Source organism: Zootermopsis nevadensis, unplaced genomic scaffold (assembly GCF_977971745.1).
Source record: "Zootermopsis nevadensis isolate Lab colony 2312 unplaced genomic scaffold, Znev_1.0 Znev_ptg000012l, whole genome shotgun sequence".
Lineage (NCBI taxonomy): Eukaryota > Metazoa > Arthropoda > Insecta > Blattodea > Termopsidae > Zootermopsis > Zootermopsis nevadensis.
The window spans coordinates 15,854,884-15,872,071 of record NW_028259144.1 but is presented as its reverse complement, the minus strand read 5'-3'; the positions used below and the strand labels follow the sequence as shown (position 1 = coordinate 15,872,071).

The following is a 17,188-nucleotide window of genomic DNA, read 5'->3' as shown; positions in this document are numbered from 1 at the left end:
ATTTTTATGATAATATGTTTATTATTATCTTAGTATGTTACACAGCCTTCCTTATGTACGTTCTACATGGTGTGGAATGGGTCCGTGTAGAGAATGTTTCAGGTAAAAACTTTATGGCGCTTGTTGGAAGATTGACGTCTAGGTCTCGTGTGTGTTCTTCTTTTGTTCAGAAGTTCGGCAGGGTTCGATGCTATTGAACAGTTGCAATTTTCTATCCTATCGTACAGAATTTATGTTTTAGGGTAAGTATTTTAATGTTTTTAACATTTAACATTCACATACTGCGTTTGCGTCGTGAATTAGGAGAAACGTATTTTGATGGCAGTCTCTGTGGTTTTCCCCAAACTTTAATATACACATTTTTCAATTTCAGCTACATTACAGTCTGATATAATAATGTTTAACCAAAGTACACTAGGAGCATCTTCAAGTTTTGGAGCTACTAATACTCCATCATCAGCTAACCCAATGAAAGATTTTGAGGTTACTTCACCGCCAGATGATTCTGTATCTTCACTAGCTTTCAGCCCAGCCACAATTCCACAAAACTTTCTTATTGCTGGAAGCTGGGATAACAATGTAAGTCAACTCAACTATGAATGTCTGATGCATGTTTACAATTTTTGAAGAAGGATTGAGTTGTGGTATTTGACACTTTCTGTTAACACATTGTTTACATATGTAGAACATACATCCTTTTTGAGAATCATGAGAATATGTTGTATTTGAAACACACAAAATCCAGTATGCAGCACAGCTGTATGTTGCTGTGATCAATAACAACCATTTCTGAATTTAAATTCTTTTTATAGTTACCATAAAGTTGTTTTAATTTAATTATGGTTATTAGCCTGAACAGAAACCAATGAAACATAGCCAAGGTAAACTGGGCATGGTGTTGTAGCTTTCCCAGTATACAGTATCATTTAAAAGAAGTTCATGAAGTGAAATACTTAAATGATAGTTGTCAGACATTACCCAACAGCAGACAACATACACTTAGTACATAAAGCAGAAAGAGATATGAATAAAATTTTTATATACCTATTCACTGATTTATACTGTAGGAATATATTAGATGAAAAGGAGAAAACTATAAAACTGTAACTTATTCCTCATTAGCTTAATCCTTTCAAAAGGCAATAAGTACTCAGCTGTTAAAGAAATTATTTTTGTTGTTATGAGACCTGATATCTTTAAGACATTATAAATCTTATGCCACCCAATCCCAATGTTGGAGAATTGCCCTTGTTTATTCCTAACTGCCTTGTTTTTAGCTATACGCCTTTGCAACAAATTGAGGATGTGCCTTGCTGACATGATGGGCATCAATTGGTATAGTTCTATTGGTTACAAATTATTGATATTCTGAAGAAGTACAAAATAATTAGGATACACATTTTCTGGAAATTAGAGATTTAAGAAGTCCATCATTTCCTTTCACAAATGTGAAGGCACTGCAGCTTGTTGGAACAGCAAGACATTGGGAACCACTTCTTCCAAAATAGGCATGCCTAGGTTCACTTTGCTAATCTCAGTATGTTTGGCAGGAAAGGTCCAAACACATTTTGTTTGGACAAAGCACAAAACATGTTCAAGTTTGGACTCTCTTGTATGCTTAGTACTATAATTAGGATGACTGAATGTAGTGCTTCAGGTGGAAAGCTCAAGTAACTTTAATTATGAATTTGATCATATAACATACTCAAGTGCATTTTCTTTTCATTCTTTTGCCTTTTGGTTCATAGGCAGTGTTAGCAGTAAATGGTATATATTTCATGTGTACATCCCATGTACAGAAGCCTAATGTTATTTGAGAAGTTTCATTCATATGTAAGGACAAAATTATTCATTTTTATGCTTCCTTAGATGGGAGGCATGCAGAATAGATTGACTGGATATGCTTATCACATGCTGAGCCTTTGGATTATGTCGTAGGTCATTCAAATAATGGTTAAATAGGCAAGTTGTTTGGGAAAATAGCTTCCAAATGAAGTAATATGATGGTGATAAGCTTAAGGTACCAAGTTACAGGTAACTTCAGAAAGAATAATTGTTTCTCAAGCCATTATTTTCATATTGCCTTATTTATAAACAAAATATTTACCATTTTTACATTCAGTTTTAAATAGTATTTTTACAGTGTTCTGAGAAACATATATGGAGCACTGGACATTAAAAAGGATGTTTAAACACTCAGTTCATTTAGGGTTCACATAGAAATAAACCTCAAGATTAATTAGAAACTCAACATTTTTTATATTATACATGAAAGCAGATTATAGCTGGACTTTAAAATTGCTGAGTTAGTGTACATCAATAATGGAAAGTTTTATTTTTTAAATACATTTATAAAGGTCTAGAAGTTGTACGGTGGCTTGAGAAAGAAGAATTGATATGGAGAATTGGAGGACGTTGACAGACTTTTTAAACCGATATATGTTATGAATGACGGTTTGAATTGCATTTTTTGGAAGGTTATGTATGTACAGTAATTTATTTATATGTCAAAAGTAAGTTATTTAATGTATTTTTTCAGGTCCGATGTTGGGAAGTCGAACAGACTGGTAAAACTATCCCCAAGTCCATGCAGACAATGCAGGGTCCAGTTCTGGATGTTTGCTGGAGTGATGTAGGTGACAATTTGGTGTCATGGAATGGCATATCTAGGAAGACAAAATTGAAGTTCATTTGTGTGTTTATGTCAGCCTTCTGCTTCAGTTTGGCTCTCTTGCTTTTATTCTTGTAGACAGTGAATGTTGCTAATACAGTGATGGGGGCTGGCTTATGAGTTCTTGTAGTCAGAATAGTTTCATTTCATGAAGTGGAAGTTCATATAGTGTACATTAATTTATTTTCTTATACAATGTGTAATATGGTGTTTATATGGTTTTAAAACTTGTTTTTTTAAAGAATAGTGTCAACATTTAATTTAAAAAATGTTTCTAGTTATAATTAGTCATTGAAATACTTTGTCTTCTACAACATATTATCCAGTTACTGGAATTTCTTCATAGACAGAGAGAAGCCACATGCAAAGCATTTGTCATTTGTATATTTTAAGGAGCTCTTGTAAAGTACTGTGATGTATATAATTGCATTTTAATCATAAGTTTTCTTATTTACAGGATGGAACCAAAGTGTTCATGGCATCTTGTGACAAGATGGTGAAATGCTGGGACCTGAACAGCAATCAGACAATGCAAGTGGCAGCACACGATGCTCCTGTGAAAACGTGTCACTGGGTGAAAGGACCAACGTACTCCTGCTTGATGACTGGCTCCTGGGATAAAACTCTCAAAGTATTTACTTTGACTTTTTCAAATTTTACTGGAAATTTTCATGTGATGGTATAATAATATATTAGTGAATTATACTATTTAAAAGCATTGAGGTGCATTATTGCAGAAAAGAGGGAAACGCGTATCTTAATACTGCCAGGTCATATGATCTAAGTTGTCCCATACATGCCTGGAATTTTTCAGTGTAAAAGAAATTCTAGGCATCATAGGGCTCAGTTATGCTCTCAGACAAACAGCATATTCAACATAATTTATAAACATTAAGATGCTGTTATTTTGAAATGTAATAAATAAATGCATTCTTAAAGTATGTTACATGTCTTATTTGATTCTCTGATGCTTCCAGTTTTTGCTAGTGGTGTTATATATGTTTTTATGAACTTTCTGGCTTGGTTTTTGGAGTAGAGCACAGTCCTTAAATTGATTGCATGTAATTAAGAATCACCCTGGTATGAATTATTTATACACAAAACAGAAAGTGGCCCAAGCATTCTTGAAAGTAAATGGAAATTTAAAGGAGAGATTATTTATTAAAAGGAATGCACACTTCAATTCAGCAATAATAACCTCAAGTTCATAGGGTCAAAGTTGAAAGAGTTCTTACTTCTCATACTGTTTAGTCAAAACAAGAAGCTGCAATATATATTTTGTGTATTCCTGCATGATCTCCATTGTTTTTGCTGATTTTTTAAAAATTTTACATTATTATTTGTTTTCCAGTTCTGGGACACTCGAAGTCCAAACCCAATGTTGACAATAAGTCTTCCAGAACGAGCTTACTGTGCAGATGTTGTAAGTATTATAGAAGGGAATCTGATACTGATATTATTTGAAGGGCGAGGTATACAGTCGGTAGACATTAAGTAGCAAGCATTCCCATATGACATACATGGAGTGTCATTGCAAGAAACTACACACGACCTAAAAAATATATTAGTAAAAATTACTTTACAGACGTGTATAGAAAGCTGTGCAAGGTACATGGGCACATGTAAATATCACTTAAGTTAGGAAATAATAAGCATTTTTAGATGCATTTTGTTATCAGTAGTATCCTTCAGCTTTGCTGTTGCCATTTGTGTGCATGTACCATGTACTCTGGATTAAAGGATTTTTATGGTACTTTGTATTGTGAGTCCATGCTAAAATTTATATAGTGTCTTTGAAACAAACTGATTGGCCTCTCATGTCATAGGTTTTCAAAATTACTTCTCTTTCTGTGGCCAATGAGAACATTATTTGTTCCCCAGTGCCTGAAACCAAACTACAGTCAGATAGTCAATTATTTTAAATTAACAAGGTTTTGTTGTATTCAAGACACCATAGATCTTGAAATGGTATGAGTCACATGAAAGTATATGAAGTCATGTTTAACTGTAGTTTCTAAAAGATCTGATGGCATAGACTAACTTCAGTCCATTTAGTCCCTTGTATTTCTGATTGCATTAATATTATGGCATAATTGTTTTGTGACAGGACTACCCAATGGCTGTAGTTGGGACTGCAGGTCGTGGACTGATTGTTTATCAGTTAGAAGGCAAACCACAAGAATACAAACGCATTGAATCACCACTGAAATACCAGCATCGTTGCATCGCCATTTTTCGCGACAAAAAGAAGTCTCCCACGGGCTATGCCTTGGGAAGTGTGGAGGGTCGTGTAGCAATTCAATATGTAAATCCACAAAATCCCAAAGACAACTTTACTTTCAAGTGTCATCGCTCAAATGGAGCTCCTAATGGCTATCAAGATATTTATGCAGTAAGTACAGTATGTCAAAATGTGCTGCATTATCTGTCATGATTTTATACTGAGAGTTGTTTTAATGCAGCTGCCATGTTCAATTGACTTTCATTATAAATTCACTCACAAATGGCATAATAAATGCGAGCTTTGTTCCTACATGAGTTAAAGCAGAATTTTAATATAATAGAAGCTCTGTCTGTTTGTACTTGTAAGTTTAATTTAATACCTGTATCTTGATTTATTTGTATAATGCATGTCTCTGTTTACCACAGGTGAATGATATAGCTTTTCACCCAGTTCATGGAACACTGGCAACTGTTGGCTCAGATGGGAGTTTCAGCTTCTGGGATAAGGATGCCCGTACAAAACTTAAACCATCAGAGGCCATGGAACAACCAATTACTCGTTGCTGCTTTAATAGTAATGGACAGATCTTTGCATATGCTGTCAGCTATGATTGGTCAAAGGTAAGTTATCTATGAACTAGTGATAGATTAAATATCTTCATACATTCAAATTTAGTAAATATCACTAATGGTGTCACTCGGTGACTGGAAGCTGTCATATGTGGGAGGCAATGCTTCCTGTGTAAGCTGTGTGCATGTTCGTGCACCTCCCACCTTTCTCGTTGTACGTGATGAGCTAAGAATTTTCTCAGTGTTCAGCCATTTTACAAATTGTTATTTTGTCATTGTCATGTTGGCTGAATTTTACTTTTATTATGTACTGTGGTTATATATGAGCTCAGCATATTGTGCTGTATATTAATATTTATAGGCATTGTTACTTAAAATTCTCGTAGTATGTTTAAAAGAAAAGAAACTTTCTGCACAGGACATTCAAGATTATTTTCTAAGTATACAACAATTCCTTAAAGTTTGTCACAGCAAGTATTATGCCTTTGAATTTGAAGAGTGTATTAACTCTGCCTTAGAAAAACAGCTTATGGATGAATTTCGCATATCTTGATTTTATACATTGACAGTAGACAAAAGTATATAATTTTATTTATCCCAATACAGTAAAACCCCTCTAGTTGGACACCCCTATATCCTGGACACCCCTCTATATTGGACACTTTTAATTGGAACCGGCGAATATCCTATAATTTTGTATGTCCACAACACCCTATATCTTGGACACCCCTTTATCCTGGAACTTGTTCACCCCTTTTGTTGTAAGTTGGACAGGTTCATGCACTTGGCTTCAATGCTTTTATGGGAAACATTTACAGTTAGTATTTTGTTATTTTGAATTTCTTACTGATGAATGCCTTCTACCTGAGGATTAGCTTATGGTTGAGGGTGTGAGACATTGAACACATCATTGGAAAGCAGTGAAAATGTATAGTTATTCTTTTATTGAACCTTTCACTGGACTACAGTACGTATTGCTGGTACAGTTTTAACTTTGTCAGTAGTACAACCCCACTATAACGCGGGTCGTGGGGGACAAGGGTAAACTCGCGTGATAGAGAAACCGCGTTATTACGGGAGTGCATCAGAAAAATCGGTACAAGTACAGGACGTACTGTACGGTACGTACAGTATTGATAGACTATCGCCATTTAAGAGTATACATACTTATTTCACTATGCTACGATTGATTTTTACGGAAAAAGTAATAAATAATTAATTTGGCTTGCATTTTAATATAATTTTGAGTTCTGTGTGAAGGATAATTGATGAACTTTTTTTTCTTTTTTTGCTGCACTATGGGATACATGAGGTACCCGCGTTATATCTGGAACCGCGGTATAGCGAACCGCATTATAGAGGGGTTGTAATGTACTGTGCTTGCAACTGAGTTAAACAGTGTTAACAGAAATTACAGTAGTTAGATTATGTAAGTAAATAAGTTACATTGTCGGTAAACGTAAAGTATTGGTGCCCTTCCCTTTGAGCTTATCCATGCAAGTTTAATTTAGTGAAAACAAAATTTGTAAAAATTTAATTTACTCTTTTGATTTTTCTTATCAGTAATTTCCTTTTTGGGAAGGGCTCCATAATACTCTACAGTTACCACATTGTCATTACACCACAATTTGAATGGATGATTTTCCCCTTTCCCTCTATCCTGGACACCTCTGTAAGTTGGACACATTATCGTGGAACCGCAAGTGTCCAAGTTAGAGAGGTTTTACTGTATTTATAAAAAGCCGTAAAATAATAATTTAAACTCTTATATGAGATACATTCATGTGTGCAGAAATCAGTATTTGCATGGATAAAAGAAAGTCTGCAGCTTACCACACATTTATGGCTGTTTCCCTTCTCATAAGAAATTGAATCCTTACACACATCATAAATCAAGCTTGGAAAGTGTATTCCATACCAGAACATGTTACTGTCTTTCATTCTTTGCAACACACATTCACAAGGATTACTTCTGCCTTGTCCCATAAAGTAAATTTATATATTTTGAAAATTTTTAAATTTTAAAAATTTGGAAACTGCCACAATTTTAAAAAAAATTTGAAATCCAGAATTAAAAATGTTTTAATTCCCACATTTAAAGTTCCTACATAAACATTTATTATAATCTAAACTTCTTTAACTAGAACTAAATAGACAAACCTAACCTAATATGACTGAAACCAATGACCTATCATGTCCCAGCATAAATAATCTTAACATACAGAAAGACTTTGTCTGATTCCCACTTACATCAATGTGAACCATGATTATCATTCTAACCACAGTAAATATTCAAATAATTCATAACAGTGGTCACCAGTGGTAACTATTATAAACAAATTAATTCCCACAACGGCCATCAGATTTCAGCACGTCAATGTGCACCTCACATATTTTCTCATCAATAATTTTGTTATCACCATTCGTAAGATATTCAAAGGTATGATTTTGAGTCATGCAGAACAGCACAACCTCCACATAAAATTTCATCCAAATCTGTCCATTGTTTCTTGAATTGCATCGACTTTGCAGGCGGATAGACATATATGACCAGCCCATGTATTCTTGCTATGCACTTCATGCTAGGAATGCATAAAAATAGAGGGAACCTTGGTGGGAGGTCTGTTGCGCAGACAACCTAAAAGGTCGTTTGGTTGGAGATACAAAACCAACCCATAACACAAATGTAAGCACTAAGTTTGGTAAGCCTAGCTTTGGTGATAAACTGTAAGTCTGCCTTGCATTCTGAAATGTATTTTCCTGTGTCATGTTATGTTTTAAGTTTGAAGTCTCAGTAGCTGAAAAACATTTCCTGTTGCATAAACACTCCACTTCAGTAAATTTTTCATAATTATTATAACTCAGATCCCTCTTAAGTTTCAGTACAGTAAAACATTCTTGAAAATAATAACTTTATACAATTTACTAATCTGTTAATTTATGTCAGTAATGCTTTTGATTGCATTGCCATATCCTAATTAGTTACTAAACATGGCTCTTAATTAAGGAGGTGCATAAATCCAAAAGTAGACATTTTCTTCCACCTAGATGGCCCTTATTTTTTTTCAGGTATTCAAATATGGGGAAAAAACCCTCTTATATTCAGGTAACTTTTCACGGTAAAAATACAGTGGAGCATTGATTATCCAGGGCAATCCAATTATCCGTGGCCACATTGTCTCTAATTATATTTTCTTAAGTACTTGTATCACTGCCATATATTGAATGCAACTTGGCTCATTGCCTCCAGTTTTTCATGGGTACATAAGGGGTAGGAAAAAAAAGACCAACAGAAAAATTGAATAAAAATTATGGACTTTCTGATAAAATTACATTAAGAAAGAATGTCTAGCAGTGAGAATACATATGTTTATATGTAAATACGTTTAACTGCTTTGATTACATGGATGATGCTAATTCGAATAAAGTATAATTTGCATTAACTGTGTTTCTTGATTGTCCGGGCCTCCCTTCCCCCTGGAAAATCAGCGCTCTACTGTATATGCAATGGATTGGACTTTAGTAATTGTTTCATTTCAGGGACATGAATTCTACAATCCACTGAAAAAGAACTACATTTTCTTACGATCTTGCTATGACGAATTGAAGCCTCGCAGCTCTTCTTAAATACATTTTATACAGAAGGTATCCATCCACATGCTATCTTTTTTAGTGGGCAAGGTTTCCATAGAATTGACACAGTTCTGTTTCCATTAAAACTGCATTTAACCATTATGTGTATACACTTACTTTTAGAAACAGGATTCTTTACATATATAATTTACAAATCTTGTATATACATATTGTTTGTGAATTCAAGTACAGAAATTTGTGTAATGCCCTTGTGCGCTTCATGCTCTGTAAAGACTTAAAGAATAATTTCATTCTTGAAACTGCGAGTCAATTCCTTATGTGGAAGAACAATGGAATTTAGCAGAATCACTTCAGAGGGCACTGTCACATTGCAGCCTGAAAACAAGAAAATTACATAGTCATTACTTGTTATACAAACGAAAAACCTTCCAAGTAAATTCATATGTTACATACATGTTGATAATTCAAGTGGCTCATACTATTTGTGATACTTCAAAAGAAAAAGCAAATTTAAATGAAGTTGCATTTAATACAATAAGAACTTTCCATGTTCCTGAGGCAACTTTCTTTTTAATTAATTTTCACATTTTCTGTCCAAATATGCCCCTATAAAATATTTTCATTTAAGAAGATTAATTTCTTTACATTGCACTATCATTGTGAATAATTTGAAAATCCAGTGGTTCAGCATGACTGTTTGGTATTTCATACTTTTATGCCTTCCCAGCCAAATTAAAACCTCCTGTGAAAACAGTCTGAGGATTGGTGAAGGGAGATTTTTCCTACCTTAGTATGCATTTTTTAATGAAATTTCATGTTCTAGTTGCACAAAATCTACCTCTTGATCACTTTTCTAATATTGTTCAGATTTATGAGAGTCAGGTAAATTAACCACATATACAAAATGGATTGTATTGTAATTAACAAAATAAGAAAAGATTCTAAATCAGTAAGCTCTCAGCAGAAACACCTATTAAAATTCTGAATCAATAATTAAAGGACTTAAAAAACTAAGTTTCTGTTTCATTGAAAATGAAGTGTTTTTGTTGAATTTCCTTTCATACTCTATACAACATGCATTTAAGACAATAATAGCTTGCACGTGGTTGTGTATCTTACGTGGAAATTTTAAAGCACATAGAATTATATATGAGGTTCATCAAACTTTGCCTGGATGATCCCTAACTACAAGCTGGTAAACCCATGGTGAAATTGCCATATGGCACTAAAATCATTACTGGTCTGAGCAGACTAGGTAGCATACTTCCAAGGTTTTATAATAACTTAAGCTCTACAGGAAGTATATTCAGTTTTGTACATATCATCAAAACCAATGATTCTGAAATTTGCCCACCAGCTATTTCCTTAGTACTCCTTGTTATGACCATGTCCACCTTTGCTCAGGAAACCCTAATACATAAATTATTATTATTAGACTTGAAATTTTGTAATTTGTTCATTATTAGCATTAAATTACAACTCTGTACCATGAAAATACAAACTATCATGAATAGTAAAGTATGGGCCTTATTTTTTAGCTAAATTTTGTTTAAAAATTAATCCCAAAAGTAATATGAATCGAAATTAGTATCAAGGAAAGAAAAGTTACTTTCAGGTGCTTTAATCTACCTGTAAACTGAAAAAATACAGTAGAGTCCTGATTATTCAACCTAAACAGGACCAAAGGATGGTCCGATAATTGAAAATGCCAGATAATTTGAAAGACTAATGAAAAACGAAGGTACACACCAACTTGATTTATAACTCAATTTATATTATTTAAATTATGATGAAAATGCAGCATAAAATGAAAGAATCTTATAAAAACATTATTTAATATAATGCAAATTTATAGAAGAGTTTATTTTTTAAAGAAATTAGTAATGGGTATTTGCTTCTGTACCACCTCCTTTTTGAGGCAAGGTCATGCCAGTGCCTGAACAGTAGTATGTCTGTAGCAACCGAGAATATAAAATGTAGAAAGTATGTGGTGGGGAGCATGATTCATTCTGGTACATGATGAGTTGGCTGATGATAAAATGGAGCATTCTGACATGACACGTTGGATAACCAAAGGTCAGATAATCAGGACTCTACTGTACTTTCAAAGACTGTATTACTACAGAATCAAAAAGCCAGACATCCAAGAACACATGACTGCTGGCATATAGCATCATCTTACCTAGAATTGTGATGGAAGGATTAAGTCTTCCATCAGAGTTAAAAAGTGAAGGATTCTCCATCTTAGCAAAAGGTTTGTTAGGGTTAGGGTCACAAGGTGTTCCTTCTACTCTTGCCCACTGTCCAACATGACTTCCACGTCCCACAATGCTGTGCAAGACAAGACTGTGGTCTGAGACTATGGCACCACTCAGCACTATGGATTCACGAACACGTACACCAGGACCTATTACAGCTCCAGCTTCAATGCTCACATTTGGACCAAGCTGTAAATACACAGAAATGTTGTTCATGCTGTCATCTACAGTTCTCTTTGTTGTTTTTTGCAGTTCTTGTTTGTTCTGAATACAGTTTATCAAATGTATTTCCCTAGATATACCATAACCTAACCCAACCTAACAGTAAAGAGAAAATTAACATAGTCTTGCAAAGCTGCTTTCATTGTTGACATCATTTTGTCAGGTTAACAACATCCATGTTGATGAAACTTTTTTTTTGTACTACTACTGTCACAATCCAGTGTGAAACAAAAGCTGACTCACAACTTTAATAATTCCAGATGTTGCATAGCAATAAGCCAAGATGAATTTTGGGATAGAAGACATATGAAAGGAAGCTTTAGGGTACTGGTATTTTCTAAGCAACCTTCTACACAAGAGCTTTATGAAAAGGAAAATATAATACTTGGCTTTGTGCAGTCACGGCTGAATTGGATGGAGAAACTGGAAAAGCTGCTGATCAGGAACGGATTGGGATTGCTAGAGATGGCATTATTAAGCATTTTGTTTTTGTAACTGAAAAATCTTCCCATAGCCATGTAATTTAATGAGCATTTTTATTATTATTTTACTTGCAATGTATGTTAATATCATAGTCTGTATTCAGTATACAGGGCTTCCCAAAAAGGTATACACATATTCAGTGAATGAAATAAAGACATTTTAATAAACTAAACCAGTATTTACATCAGCATTGGCACTTAGTGAATTCACGAATCTAGTGTAGGTGTTCAAAATGACCACTGTTAACTTTGTGGCACAGCTGACAGTGGTGAGCAACTGACTGACAAATGGCCACCAAAGTTGCTGTTGTGTAAAAATTTTTTGGGAATATTTAACTTTTGTAGAAAAATATTCTAAAATACAGTGTCATGGAGTAATGTGTAGATATGTTAGTGGAGAGTAGGATCATGCCTATAACTATCTCATGCCCTGTCCCATTACTTCCAACATTTGCAACATTCCCATTCTAAAACTCGTGCACATTTCTTATACATACTACACCTTATTTTATGTCAAGTTGATCTTGTTACACACATCTGTGCTAAGTACAATAACTATAAGAAACATTTTACTTCATGGGATTAAGTAGATTATGTATGTTAGTATTATGTCTTACTTTTACTTTCTTCCTTTCTGATTAAGATAAAATTGTCTGAGATGTGGAAGGTAGGAAATGTCATCCTAGTCTTTGCTGAGCTTCTCTATACTTTATTTTACTTATGATGACTGTAACCTTACTGTTGCAGTATTATGCACAGTGGCGGTGGGATGGATGTAAACATCTCCTATGATGTTACAACTCTTTTCCTTTCCTTCCTCGGCCGTAAGATCTCCCCGAGCAAGTCGATCTGTATGCCAAGAGTGGTACAATGCCAGATAATGTCTGTTAGCATAGATTGCAGATCCTGCAGTCTTCAGCTGGGACCACCAGTTGCTGGTCTGAAGTGCAAACACACAACCTGTTCCAGCTAGTGGCATCAGGACATCAGTCTCAAGGTAGATTACTGCAGCTTCCTTCCCATTTCCATTACCACCAGCATCACTGTAAAGTTGCATCAGTGATTCAGTAGTTCCTAGCCCATTCTATTTCATTTTCAGAATTGTGCCTACTTGAACATATTATGTCATTGCTATAATGTGGTTTCTGTTAGGGCTGTAGGCTGAGGTTTTATTGGTTCATCTCTCTCTCCGGAGTGTCAGGACAACTTTGTAAAAGGTGTATTCTCTGACAGAATGCAGTCATAAAAGATTGTGTGATGAAAGGATAAACATTTGTGTCACTAACACAGTTAATTTATTTAGTTGTGTAAAAACATGTAATTCTTGTCTTGATTGCATTTCAGAACACCCTCTCTAGATTTGCTACTGTTCTCACATGGTGCTTTGAACAGACCTCACTGTAGAAATTTTACATCCTCCAAACTTACTGCTCAAGATTCATTTGTATACTATCCTGACAGATTTTTCATGGTTTTCCACAGATCCACCAGGCAAATACCTTAAAGAAGCTCTGAATCACTCCACATATTTACCAACTTTCCATATTCAATCACATAATGTATAATTTGCTGATTAAAATTTAACAGGATCATTAAAAAAAAATTAACAAAACAAACAAACACAAATGTTATGTGCTTCAGTCACCTCTCCCCACTTTACATGACAAGGATATTTTTACTAACTTGTAGTATTCTTGTTGACGCATATTGAACACTGCAGCAAATGTCTGGAATATCTCAATGGAGCAGATGTAAACACCACAATTTATGAGTGTCGAAACAAATGTTGATGGCTTTTCAACATAATGTGTTACTTCTGATGTATCACGGTCCTGGACAATGCAGCCATAGTGCATCGACTGCTGCCGTGTCGCTTCTGTTGTCATAATTGTTACCTGTTTCATAATCAGATATTTGCAATGTTAAATTTTTGCCATTGCCATTGGACAGGATTTTGAGCCATTTCTGCCCATCTCCCATCCTGATATGTTTTTTATGTTATCTGTCCTAATTATTTGCTGCACCTATCTTAGTGAAGAAAAGCGAATTTAAATTTAATGATCTGAGAGCATCAAAATGCAATGAATTTATATTGTGAGGCAAAGAATTAATGTTGTCATACTATCTTCTTGGTTATCAGAGTGGTCATATGTGAAGTGGTTTCACCATCAATATTCCATATATTTCCTCTCTCATCCAATCTACAAATCCTGTCTCTTAGATTTCACTGTTTACCCTAACAGTAGGCACCTGTAGATATCACAGAATTCCTCATGTGCTATTTTAACCTGTCTGTTCATCTCTCCAAATAATTTCGTGTTATTAAAAAAAACTTGTGTATGTTCTTCACACATGTATTGCAAATATCTAATACTTCTTCAGAAATGGAAGTAATTCAAAATGGAGTATAGAAAGCTTATCATGAAACATATTCCCACCTAGCACACAGTGCCCTTAAAATTTTAGTCAGTCTGTCTCTCTATACATTCATGTGCATCTAAATTTGTAACATCCATGACCATAAGGCCTAAATAAACTTCATGTTCATCTTGTTAAATTTTAACCAGAATTAATGATTTAATGAAAGTTTTGCATTTGGAGGTTATGTTCACCTGGTCAAAAAAAATTCAGTTAGGTTGACAGGCTGTCTACACAACAATTTTTGATTACAGTCTCATTGTTTATTAAGATTCACTACATGTTTTAACATTAACTGGTCATTAGTTTAGCAGTCATGTCAGTTGTTTTGAGCACTTAAAGAGAATCACCTAAAGATGATCAATTAAGGTTCAAACATAGTGGCTCTTAATAAACATTAAGAGTATAACAAAAATTTGTTGTGTAGATGGACTGTCAACATAACAATCAACACACAACAGGATACATCCCTTAAAACAAAATATTTAGTGGTTTGTTCATCACTGTGTTCACAAAGGCCTGTCATTAGGCTCAAAACCTAGCCACTTTAATCAATTTGACATCTTAATGACCACCTTAGTCATTTTATAATTATGCTGTGATCTAAACCTTATGATGTGATGTAAACTCTCATAGTTTTCTAACCAAGCAACATGCATCATACCTCCATCATGACCTACTGTTCTCAGCACTTTCTTCTAAAACATACTCTATGTATTCCTTTAAATTTGATTTAAGGGTAATGACTTTGTGTCCAGCAGAAACAGATTTTAATTTTTGTTTATTATTTACATTTGACATACCAATGATGAGCCTTTCTTTTCTTTATGGAAATCTAACATTTCAACTAATGGAAAATCTGCACAGACATCTCCATTCAAGACAAAAAATGCCTCAGGATTTCCAGAGCGTATCTGATCTCGGAAGTGATACAGCCCTCCAGCAGTTCCCAGCGCAGTAAACTCCTGCAAATATCTAAACACAAAAGTTCTTAATGCCATATACACATGCATCAGCCAAAAAGTATGTATCTGTAAGTTCAGCTTACCGAATATTAACTTTGTACTCATTAACCATGTCTGTTACAAACTGAGCCAGTTCTGAGGCTGGGTAGTAACCTAAAACAAGAATTTCTTTCAGGTTTGGAATCTTGACACATGCTTCTATGTGGTGTTGAATCATAGGTAACCCAGCCACTGGAAATAGCGGTTTGGGTATATCTAGTGAAAGTGGGCGAAATCTTGTCCCTGGAAAAAATTCAAAATTTATAATATTACTGGAAGTTAATATATGCAACAGTGTATAATATTTTCTTCATGTTAGGCACCACTAATTATAAAAGCTCAAAGATTCATTCAGTAATTTTTTTCACTATAATACGTATGTTGAATTGACTGGCAGAGACTTGTGTTGGGTTAATATTAAAATGGTACCTTAGGGAAATAAATCTTCATGACAGACCTCACCGAAATAGGTTCTGATAATATGAACTGGCTTTTGTTGGATAAATTACATTTATATGGCATTCAAGGAATTGCAGCACAAGATCCTACTTAACATAGAAAACAAAAGGTCGAAATAAAAGTACCTAAAAACAAAACAAAATTCTCAAACTGGGGAACAATAAAACATGGAGTTCCAAAGGGTCAATTTTAGGGCCCTTGCTTTTTATAATATACATAAATGACCTTCCTCCAACAACAAATACTTTAACAGAACCCATAATATTTGCTGATGACACAAGTGTCATAATTTCTAATAACAATGTTGATGATTTCTGTTCAACATCAAACAGTTCTGTCTCATATGAGTATGGCCCTAAATCTAAATCTAACAAATAACTCGCCACAATATGCTTTAAGTATTGCTTATAATGGCAATTATATACAAGAATCAATAAATACAAAACTCATGGGTTTGTAAATTGATAATCTAAATTGGACAAATCATATTGATAAACTGATACTAAAAACGTATGTATGAGGATCAGGTCAAGAAATGACCTTTGCACTCAAGTAAACAAAGTCCTACGTCACAGTGCAAGAACATACTATAAATATACCAAATAATGAAATTAAAAAGGGCTGTACTAGGAGACAACAGGTTCTCATTCATTTCATCTCTCTTAGTACTTGCTGCAAAATATTTTACCAAACATTAAAAAGCATCTGCCACTGCTTACTCATAATCAGTTTTGCAATGCTGACAGAAAATTACTTAGCAATGTTTCAGTAACATTAACTTTAATAGGAAAAATTAGTATTCTTCCAATGATATATTATTTTTTGTTTTTTTAATGTAACCGACAATTGTGATATTCTCCTCTTCCAAACCACGTTTAATATCATATTCTCAGCAGGCACATCTTTGTATAGCTGAACCCGAACCTGTTACTTCAGTTTTCCCTCATTTCAAAAATGAAACAAGTTTCCGTAAAACGAAAACATATAGTGCACAATAAAAGCATATACCTTTCAGTGGACCACCGATTAATATCACTGCTTTCAACATTTTAATGCAGTGTGTAATAATTTATTTAATTCAGGCTGTCAGACTAGACATCCACGTAAACTTCCACGTATAATACATAAAACAAAATCAACAAATAACATGATTTAGAGGTTATAGCTTTAATAACCCAAAGGATTACAAGAGTGTCACAGTCTAAAATTTTCGCGAAAGCGCCATATTGTTACATCATATGCACCAAGATGGCGCTGTCATTGCAATTTGTATAAAGTTTCGTTATG

The 17,188-nt window shown here is 34.2% G+C and overlaps 2 protein-coding genes across 3 annotated transcripts; one reads left to right on the top strand and one right to left on the bottom strand.

The window, feature by feature from the left end:
• The first annotated feature begins 87 nt into the window (after positions 1-87).
• Positions 88-12,193, top strand: Rae1 (ribonucleic acid export 1). The gene is made up of 9 exons (XM_022060988.2): positions 88-242; positions 374-579; positions 2,540-2,632; positions 3,129-3,302; positions 4,023-4,094; positions 4,779-5,063; positions 5,321-5,515; positions 9,005-9,109; positions 11,799-12,193. The coding sequence occupies exons 2-8, from the start codon at positions 397-399 to the stop codon at positions 9,089-9,091; spliced, it is 1,089 nt and encodes a 362-aa protein (XP_021916680.1). The 5' UTR covers positions 88-242; positions 374-396; the 3' UTR covers positions 9,092-9,109; positions 11,799-12,193.
• Gmppa (GDP-mannose pyrophosphorylase A) lies at positions 9,167-17,137 on the bottom strand. 2 transcript variants are annotated; one of them, XM_022060986.1, is made up of 7 exons: positions 16,910-17,137; positions 15,487-15,685; positions 15,242-15,413; positions 13,704-13,915; positions 12,760-13,063; positions 11,241-11,505; positions 9,167-9,433 (listed from the first exon to the last, which is right to left on the bottom strand). In XM_022060986.1, the coding sequence occupies exons 1-7, from the start codon at positions 16,947-16,949 to the stop codon at positions 9,333-9,335; spliced, it is 1,293 nt and encodes a 430-aa protein (XP_021916678.1). In that variant the 5' UTR covers positions 16,950-17,137; the 3' UTR covers positions 9,167-9,332. The 2 variants fall into 2 exon arrangements, with proteins under 2 accessions (XP_021916678.1, XP_021916679.1); XM_022060987.2 differs by lacking the exon at positions 16,910-17,137 and adding an exon at positions 16,621-16,834.
• Positions 17,138-17,188: the final 51 nt, after the last annotated feature.